At 56.4% G+C, this 9,000-nt stretch overlaps 2 protein-coding genes across 3 annotated transcripts in view; both read right to left on the reverse strand.

Moving 5' to 3' along the window:
- Positions 1-8,963, reverse strand: part of XRRA1 (X-ray radiation resistance associated 1) — a 65,596-nt gene extending 56,633 nt beyond the window's left edge. For both annotated transcript variants that reach the window (XM_039539594.1, XM_039539589.1), the window contains exon 1: positions 8,809-8,963. The gene's annotated coding sequence lies outside the window, so the exon portion shown is untranslated. The remainder of the gene's footprint in view (positions 1-8,808) is intronic.
- Positions 5,721-8,826, reverse strand: LOC120402407 (proline-rich extensin-like protein EPR1). The gene is made up of 3 exons (XM_039533065.1): positions 8,778-8,826; positions 7,527-8,510; positions 5,721-7,408 (listed from the first exon to the last, which is right to left on the reverse strand). The coding sequence occupies exons 1-3, from the start codon at positions 8,824-8,826 to the stop codon at positions 5,721-5,723; spliced, it is 2,721 nt and encodes a 906-aa protein (XP_039388999.1).
- Positions 8,964-9,000: the final 37 nt, after the last annotated feature.

Here is a 9,000-nt window from a genome sequence, read left to right on the forward strand (position 1 = left end):
AGCCATTTATGGACTTAGCCACCATGAATTTATCCAGTCCCCTTTTAAACATTGTTATAGTCCTAGCTTTCACAACCTCCTCAGGTAAGGAGTTCCACAAGTTGACTGTGCGCTGCGTGAAGAAGAACTTCCTTTTATTTGTTTTAAACCTGCTGCCTATTAATTTCATTTGGTGACCCCTAGTTCTTGTATTATGGGAATAAGTAAATAACTTTTCCTTATCCACTTTCTCAACATCACTCATGATTTTATATACCTCTATCATGTCCCCCCTTAGTCTCCTCTTTTCCAAACTGAAGAGTCCTAGCCTCTTTAATCTTTCCTCATATGGGACCCTCTCTAAACCCCTAATCATTTTAGTTGCTCTTTTCTGAACCTTTTCTAGTGCTAGAATATCTTTTTGAGGTGAGGAGACCACATCTGTACACAGTATTCGAGATGTGGGCGTACCATGGATTTATATAAGGGCAATAATATATTCTCAGTCTTATTCTCTATCCCCTTTTTAATGATTCCTAACATCCTGTTTGCTTTTTTGACCGCCTCTGCACACTGCGTGGACATCTTCAGAGAACTATCCACGATAACTCCAAGATCTTTTTCCTGACTCGTTGTAGCTAAATTAGCCCCCATCATGTTGTATGTATAGTTGGGGTTATTTTTTCCAATGTGCATTACTTTACATTTATCCACATTAAATTTCATTTGCCATTTTGTTGCCCAATCACTTAGTTTTGTGAGATCTTTTTGAAGTTCTTCACAATCTGCTTTGGTCTTAACTATCTTGAGTAGTTTAGTGTCATCTGCAAACTTTGCCACCTCACTGTTTACCCCTTTCTCCAGATCATTTATGAATAAATTGAATAGGATTGGTCCTAGGACTGACCCTTGGGAACACCACTAGTTACCCCTCTCCATCCTGAGAATTTACCATTAATTCCTACCCTTTGTTCCCTGTCCTTTAACCAGTTCTCAATCCATGAAAGGATCTTTCCTTTTATCCCATGACAGCTTAATTTACGTAAGAGCCTTTGGTGAGGGACCTTGTCAAAGGCTTTCTGGAAATCTAAGTACACTATGTCCACGGATCCCCTTGTCCACATGTTTGTTGACCCTTCAAAGAATTCTAATAGATTAGTAAGACACGATTTCCCTTTACAGAAACCATGTTGACTATTGCTCAAGAGTTTATGTTTTTCTATGTGTCTGACAATTTTATTCTTTACTATTGTTTCAACTAATTTGCCCGGTACCGACGTTAGACTTACCGGTCTGTAATTGCCAGGATCACCCCTAGAGCCCTTTTTAAATATTGGCGTTACATTAGCTAACTTCCAGTCATTGGGTACGAAGCCGATTTAAAGGACAGGTTACAAACCTTGGTTAATAGTTCCGCTTCACATTTGAGTTCTTTCAGAACTCTTGGGTGAATGCCATCTGGTCCCAGTGACTTGTTAATGTTGAGTTTATCAATTAATTCCAAAACCTCCTCTAGTGACACTTCAATCTGTGACAGTTCCTCAGATTTGTCACCTACAAAAGCCAGCTCAGGTTTGGGAATCTCCCTAACATCCTCAGCCGTGAAGACTGAAGCAAAGAATCCATTTAGTTTCTCCGCAATGACTTTATCATCTTTAAGCGCTCCTTTTGTATTTTCATCGTCAAGGGGCCCCACTGGTTGTTTAGCAGGCTTCCTGCTTCTGATGTACTTAAAAAACATTTTGTTATTACCTTTGGAGTTTTTGGCTAGCCGTTCTTCAAACTCCTCTTTGGCTTTTCTTATTACACTCTTGCACTTAAGTTGGCAGTGTTTGTGCTCCTTTCTATTTGCCTCACTGGGATTTGACTTCCACTTTTTAAAGGAAGTCTTTTTATCTCTCACTGCTTCTTTTACATGGTTGTTAAGCCATGGTGGCTCTTTTTTAGTTCTTTTACTGTTTTTCTTAATTTGGGGTATACACTGAAGGGGCAGAAGACTGGGCATGGAGCTGAGGTAGCATAAAGGCATTAAAGGAGGTGTTGGCATGCAGGATTGGTGGGGAGCCAGCCCAATGGTGTGCCATCAGTATGAGATACTGAGGTGGGGTGACTGGGGGAATGTGACATGATGGCAGTTGGCACAGCATGGGCACAGGATGCTGACTGGGGGGACACAGTGCAATGGAGTCGGCATGTCATTGGTATGGGGTAACAAAGGGGACAGTGCAATGGAGTCAGCATGTCATTGGCATGGGATACTGGTTGGGGGACATGGCACAATGGAATTAGCATGTGGTTAGGATGGGATACGAATGTAGGGGACATGGCATAATAGTGTGGAGTTGATGTGTCACTGGCATGGGTAACAATGGTGGGAGCATAATGCAATGGTGTTAGCATGACATTGGCATGGGAGGATGCGACACAGAGGCATTGGCATGTTATTGACATAGACTACTGATGGAGAACACAGCACGAGGAGTTGGCACTGGTTACCAATGGAGGACGCAAGGAAGTGGTGAGGTTGGCACCTGGTTGGTGTGGAGGTGCCGACAGAGGACACAGTGCGAAGCACTCAGCATGTGGTTGGTGTGGGGGTGTCAATGGGGACAAAGCACGAAGGAGTTGGCGTGGGGCACCAGTGGGGAGATGTGGTGTGATGGGGTTGGTGTGGGCTACCAAAGGGGGATGCGGCATAATGGAGTTGGCGCATGGTTGGTGTGAGGTACTGATGGAGAACACAGAGCAGCAGGGTCGGCATGTGGTTGGCATGGATACCAGTGGAGGACGTGGCACAGTGGAGTCGGCATGTGGTTGGTGTGGGATACCGATGGGATATGCAGAGCCAGGAGGTCAGCACATGGTTGTCATGGGGTACCAGTGGTGGACACGGCATGGTGGAGTCAGCATGTGGTTGGGGTGGGGTACCAGTGAGGGATGTGGTGTGGTGGAGTCTGTGCGTATTTGGCGTGTTGTACCAGTAGGGGATGCGACACAGGGGAGTGGGCATGTGTTTGGCATGGGGTACCAGTGGGGGACGTGGCACGATGGAGTTGGTGCGTGTTTGGCGTGGTGGACACGGTGCAGGGGAATCGGTGCATAGTGGGCATCAAGTACCAGTGGAGGACACGGTGCAGTGGAATTGGTGCGTTGTTGGCGTGGGGTGCCAGTGGAGAATGCGGCACAATGGAGTCAGTGCATGGTTGGTGTGGGGTACAAGTAGGGGATGCGGAATGGTGGAGTCGGCACGTGGTTGGCGTGGGATCCAACGGGATATGCAGAGTGAGGGGGTTGGCATGGGGTACCAATAGGGGACTCAGCACAGTGGACTCGGCAAGTGGTTGGCATGGGGAACCAGTGGAGGACACGGCATGGTAGAGTCGGCAAGGGGTATCAGTGGGGGACACAGCACGGTGTACCAGTGGAGGACATGGCATGGTGGATGCGGCGCATGCTTGGGATGGGATACCAGTAGGAGAGGAGGCACGGTGGAGCTGGGGTGTGGTTGGGGTGGGGAACCAGTGGAGGACACAGCATGGTGGGGTGTGTACATGTTTGGTAAGGGGTATGAGTTGGGGATGTGGTGTGGGGGAGTCAGCGCGTGGTTGGCATGGGGTACCAGAAGGGGATGCGGCACGGTGTACAAATGGTGGATACGGCGTGTGATTGGGATGGGATACCAGTGGGAAGGAGGTGCAGTGGAGTTGGCACATGGTTGGCACAGGGTACCAGTGGGGGATGTGGAGCGGGGAAATTGGCGCACTGTTGGCAAGGGGTACCAGCGGAGGATGAGGCACGGTGAAGTCACCGCGTATTTGGCATGGCGTATGAGTGGGGGACGTGGCGCGGGGGAGTCGGCACGTGGGGTACCAGCGGGAGACCCGATGTGGGGGAGTCAGTGCATGGTTGGGTGAGGGTCGAGTGGGTGACACGGCACGGTGAAGTCTGCGCATGGTTGGCGTGGGGTACCAGAGGGGTCGCAGAATAGTGGAGTTGGCTTGTGGTTGGCATGGGGTACCAGTGGGGGAAGCGGCATGGTGGAGTCAGCGCATGTTTGGCGTGGGGTACAAGTGGGGAATGCAGCACGACGGTATTGGCACATGGTTGGCACGGGATACTAGTAGAGGACGCAGTGCAGTGAAATTGGCATGGGATACCAGTAGGGGATGCAGCATGATGGAGTTGGCACATGTTTGGCGTGGAGTATGAGTGGGGGACATAACACAGGGGAGTCGGTACGTGGTTGGCGTGGGGTACCAGTGGAGGACGTGGCACAGTGGACGCAGTTAGTGGTTGGGATAGGATACCAGTAGGAGAGGAGGCGCAGTGGAGTTGGCACCTGGTTGATGTGGGGTACAAATGGGGGATGCGACACAGGAGTCGGCGCATGGTTACTGTGGGGTATCCGTGTACGTGACCCAGCACGGTGGATGCCATGCATGGTTGGCGTGGGGTACCAGTGGCTGACCCAGCGCGAGTGAGTCGGTGCATGGTTTGGCTGGAGTACCAGTGCAGGATGCAGTGCGGTGTAGTTGGTGCTTGGTTGCCGTAGGGGATGCAGCACGGGGGAGTCAGCATGTGGTTGGCGTGAGGTACCAGTGGGGGATGTGGTACGATGGAGTCGGCACCTGGTTGGTGTGAGGTACCAGTGGGGGACGTGGTACGATGGAGTTGGCACCTGGTTGGCATGAGGTACCAGTGGGGGACGCAGTGCAGGGGGAGTCGGCGCCTTGTTGGCGTGAGGTACCAGTGGGGGAACGTGGTATGATGGAGTCGGCGCCTAGTTGGTTTGAGGTACCAGGGGGGAATGTGGTATGATGGAGTCGGCACCTGGTTGGCGTGAGGTACCAGTGGGGGACGCAGTGCGGGGGGAGTCGGCGCCTGGTTGGCGTGAGGTACCAGTAGGGGACGTGGTACGATGGAGTCGGCGCCTGGTTGGCATGAGGTACCAGTGGGGGAACATGGCATGATGGAGTTGGCACCTGGTTGATGTGAGGTTCCAGTGGGGGACGTGGTACGATAAGTCGGCACCTGGTTGGCGTGAGGTACCAGTAGGGGACGTGGTACGATGGAGTCGGTGCCTGGTTGACGTGAGGTACCATTGGGGGAACGTGGTACGATGGAGTCGGCGCCTGGTTGGTGTGAGGTACCAGTGGGGGAACGTGGTACGATGGAGTCGGCGCCTGGTTAGTGTGAGGTACCAGTGGGGGAACGTGGTACGATGGAGTCGGCGCCTGGTTAGTGTGAGGTACCAGTGGGGGAACGTGGTACGATGGAGTCGGCGCCTGGTTAGTGTGAGGTACCAGTGGGGGACGTGGTACGATGGAGTCGGCGCCTGGTTGGCGTGAGGTACCAGTGGGGGACGTGGTATGATGGAGTCGGCGCCTGGTTGGTGTGAGGTACCAGTGGGGGGACGTGGTACGATGGAGTCGGCGCCTGGTTCGTGTGAGGTACCAGTGGGGGAACGTGGTACGATGGAGTCGGTGCCTGGTTGGTGTGAGGTACCAGTGGGGGACGTGGTACGATGGAATCGGCGCCTGGTTGGCGTGAGGTACCAGTGGGGGACGTGGTACGATGGAATCGGCGCCTGGTTAGTGTGAGGTACCAGTGGGGGACGTGGTACGATGGAGTCGGCGCCTGGTTAGTGTGAGGTACCAGTGGGGGACGTGGTACGATGGAATCGGCGCCTGGTTGGCGTGAGGTACCAGTGGGGGACGTGGTACGATGGAATCGGCGCCTGGTTAGTGTGAGGTACCAGTGGGGGACGTGGTACGATGGAGTCGGCGCCTGGTTAGTGTGAGGTACCAGTGGGGGACGTGGTACGATAGAGTCGGCGCCTGGTTGGCGTGAGGTACCAGTGGGGGCATTGGTGCGATGGAATCGGCGCCTGGTTGGCGTGAGGTACCAGTGGGGGACGTGGTACGATGGAGTCGGCGCCTGGTTGGTGTGAGGTACCAGTGGGGGACGTGGTACGATGGAGTCGGCGCCTGGTTGGTGTGAGGTACCAGTGGGGGACATGGTACGATGGAGTCGGCGCCTGGTTGGCGTGAGGTACCAGTGGGGGACGTGGTACGATGGAGTCGGCGCCTGGTTGGCGTGAGGTACCAGTGGGGGACGTGGTACGATGGAGTCGGCGCCTGGTTGGTGTGAGGTACCAGTGGGGGGACGTGGTACGATGGAGTCGGCGCCTGGTTCGTGTGAGGTACCAGTGGGGGAACGTGGTACGATGGAGTCGGCGCCTGGTTGGTGTGAGGTACCAGTGGGGCGTGGTACGATGGAATCGGCGCCTGGTTCGTGAGGTACCAGTGGGGGGACGTGGTACGATGGAGTCGGCGCCTGGTTCGTGTGAGGTACCAGTGGGGGAACGTGGTACGATGGAGTCGGTGCCTGGTTGGTGTGAGGTACCAGTGGGGGACGTGGTACGATGGAATCGGCGCCTGGTTAGTGTGAGGTACCAGTGGGGGACGTGGTACGATGGAGTCGGCGCCTGGTTCGTGTGAGGTACCAGTGGGGGACGTGGTACGATAGAGTCGGCGCCTGGTTGGTGTGAGGTACCAGTGGGGGACGTGGTACGATAGAGTCGGCGCCTGGTTGGCGTGAGGTACCAGTGGGGGAACGTGGTACGATGGAGTCGGCGCCTGGTTGGCGTGAGGTACCAGTGGGGTACGATGGAGTCGGCGCCTGGTTGGTGTGAGGTACCAGTGGGGGACGTGGTACGATGGAGTCGGCGCCTGGTTGGTGTGAGGTACCAGTGGGGGACGTGGTACGATGGAGTCGGCGCCTGGTTGGCGTGAGGTACCAGTGGGGGAACGTGGTACGATGGAGTCGGCGCCTGGTTGGTGTGAGGTACCAGTGGGGGAACGTGGTACGATGGAGTCGGCGCCTGGTTGGTGTGAGGTACCAGTGGGGCATTGGTGCGATGGAGTCGGCGCCTGGTTGGTGTGAGGTACCAGTGGGGGGACGTGGTACGATGGAGTCGGCGCCTGGTTGGTGTGAGGTACCAGTGGGGGACATGGTACGATGGAGTCGGCGCCTGGTTGGTGTGAGGTACCAGTGGGGGACGTGGTACGATGGAGTCGGCGCCTGGTTGGCGTGAGGTACCAGTGGGGGACGTGGTACGATGGAGTCGGCGCCTGGTTGGTGTGAGGTACCAGTGGGGGGACGTGGTACGATGGAGTCGGCGCCTGGTTCGTGTGAGGTACCAGTGGGGGACCGTGGTACGTTGGGGGCGGGGCGTGGTGGGGGTGAGGTCCCAGTGGGGGACGTGGGACGATGGAGTCGGCGCGTGGTTCGGGTGAGGTACCAGTGGGGGCGTGAGCGATGGAGTCGGCGCCTGGTTCGTGTGAGGTACCAGTGGGGCGTGGTGCGATGGAGTCGGTGCCTGGTTGGTGTGAGGTACCAGTGGGGCGTGGTGCGATGGAGTCGGCGCCTGGTTAGTGTGAGGTACCAGTGGGGGACGTGGTACGATAGAGTCGGCGCCTGGTTCGTGTGAGGTACCAGTGGGGGACGTGGTACGATAGAGTCGGCGCCTGGTTGGTGTGAGGTACCAGTGGGGGACGTGGTACGATGAGTCGGCGCCTGGTTGGCGTGAGGTACCAGTGGGGCATTGGTACGATGGAATCGGCGCCTGGTTCGCGGGAGGTACCAGTGGGGGACGTGGTACGATGGAGTCGGGGCCTGGGTGGTGTGAGGTACCAGTGGGGGCATTAGTGCGATGGAGTCGGCGCCTGGTTGGTGTGAGGTCCCTGTGGGGGACGTGGTACGATGGAGTCGGCGCCTGGTTGGTGTGAGGTACCAGTGGGGGACGTGGTACGATAGAGTCGGCGCCTGGTTGGCGTGAGGTACCAGTGGGGGTACGTGGTTCGATTGAGTCGGCGCCTGGTTGGTGTGAGGTACCAGTGGGGGAACGTGGTACGATGGAGTCGGCGCCTGGTTGGTGTGAGGTACCAGTGGGGGGACGTGGTACGATGGAGTCGGCGCCTGGTTCGTGTGAGGTACCAGTGGGGGGACGTGGTACGATGGAGTCGGCGCCTGGTTCGTGTGAGGTACCAGTGGGGGAACGTGGTACGATGGAGTCGGTGCCTGGTTGGTGTGAGGTACCAGTGGGGCGTGATGCGATGGAATCGGCGCCTGGTTAGTGTGAGGTACCAGTGGGGGCGTGGTGCGATGGAGTCGGCGCCTGGTTCGTGTGAGGTACCAGTGGGGGACGTGGTACGATAGAGTCGGCGCCTGGTTGGCGTGAGGTACCAGTGGGGGCGTGGTGCGATGAAGTCGGCGCCTGGTTGGCGTGAGGTACCAGTGGGGGCATTGGTGCGATAGAGTCGGCGCCTGGTTGGCGTGAGGTACCAGTGGGGGAACGTGGTACGATGGAGTCGGCGCCTGGTTGGTGTGAGGTACCAGTGGGGGAACGTGGTACGATGGAGTCGGCGCCTGGTTGGTGTGAGGTACCAGTGGGGGAACGTGGTACGATGGAGTCGGCGCCTGGTTGGTGTGAGGTACCAGTGGGGGACGTGGTACGATGGAGTCGGCGCCTGGTTGGTGTGAGGTACCAGTGGGGGACGTGGTACGATGGAGTCGGCGCCTGGTTGGTGTGAGGTACCAGTGGGGGACGTGGTACGATGGAGTCGGCGCCTGGTTCGTGTGAGGTACCAGTGGGGTTTGCAGCCTGACTTAGTTGGGAGTCCCCAGTGGGGCGAAGCGTTGGAGCCAAGTTAAAATCATAGAGTTCTTGGTCCTCAAGTTCCTAGCGAGGCCTTTAGCCTAACTCCCGGTAAGACGCTGCGCGCGGCCCCTCTCACCCCATTTCTCCCCTGTGGGTGCTGCTAGTACCTGTGCCTCCCTCGCCATCGTGCTGGGGCGCGTCAGCCGCTGGCGGGGTCTCTGCGCGCCGGCTATCAGGGCCACAAGGCAGCCGCCATGTTGTCTTCTCCCCCTTCAGTCTCCATAGCAACAAGGACGCTCCCGACGGCTCTAACAGATCAGGCAACGCAAAAAACTACCTATCCCAGAATGCCCCGGGTC

This window comes from Mauremys reevesii, linkage group 1 (genome assembly GCF_016161935.1).
Source record: "Mauremys reevesii isolate NIE-2019 linkage group 1, ASM1616193v1, whole genome shotgun sequence".
In the NCBI taxonomy this organism is placed as follows: Eukaryota; Metazoa; Chordata; order Testudines; family Geoemydidae; genus Mauremys; species Mauremys reevesii.

Excerpts from the sequence above, each read along its gene's own strand:
- LOC120402407 (XM_039533065.1), bottom strand. The coding sequence starts at position 8,826 with ATGGCGAGGGAGGCACAGGTACTAGCAGCACCCACAGGGGAGAAATGG. Across the intron at positions 8,511-8,777 it reads ACCCACAGGGGAGAAATGGG|GCGCCGACTCCATCGTACCA; the intron begins GTGAGAGGGGCC and ends CACACCAACCAG. Across the intron at positions 7,409-7,526 it reads TCGTACCACGTCCCCCACTG|GCGCCGACTCCATCGCACCA; the intron begins GTACCTCACACC and ends CACACTAACCAG.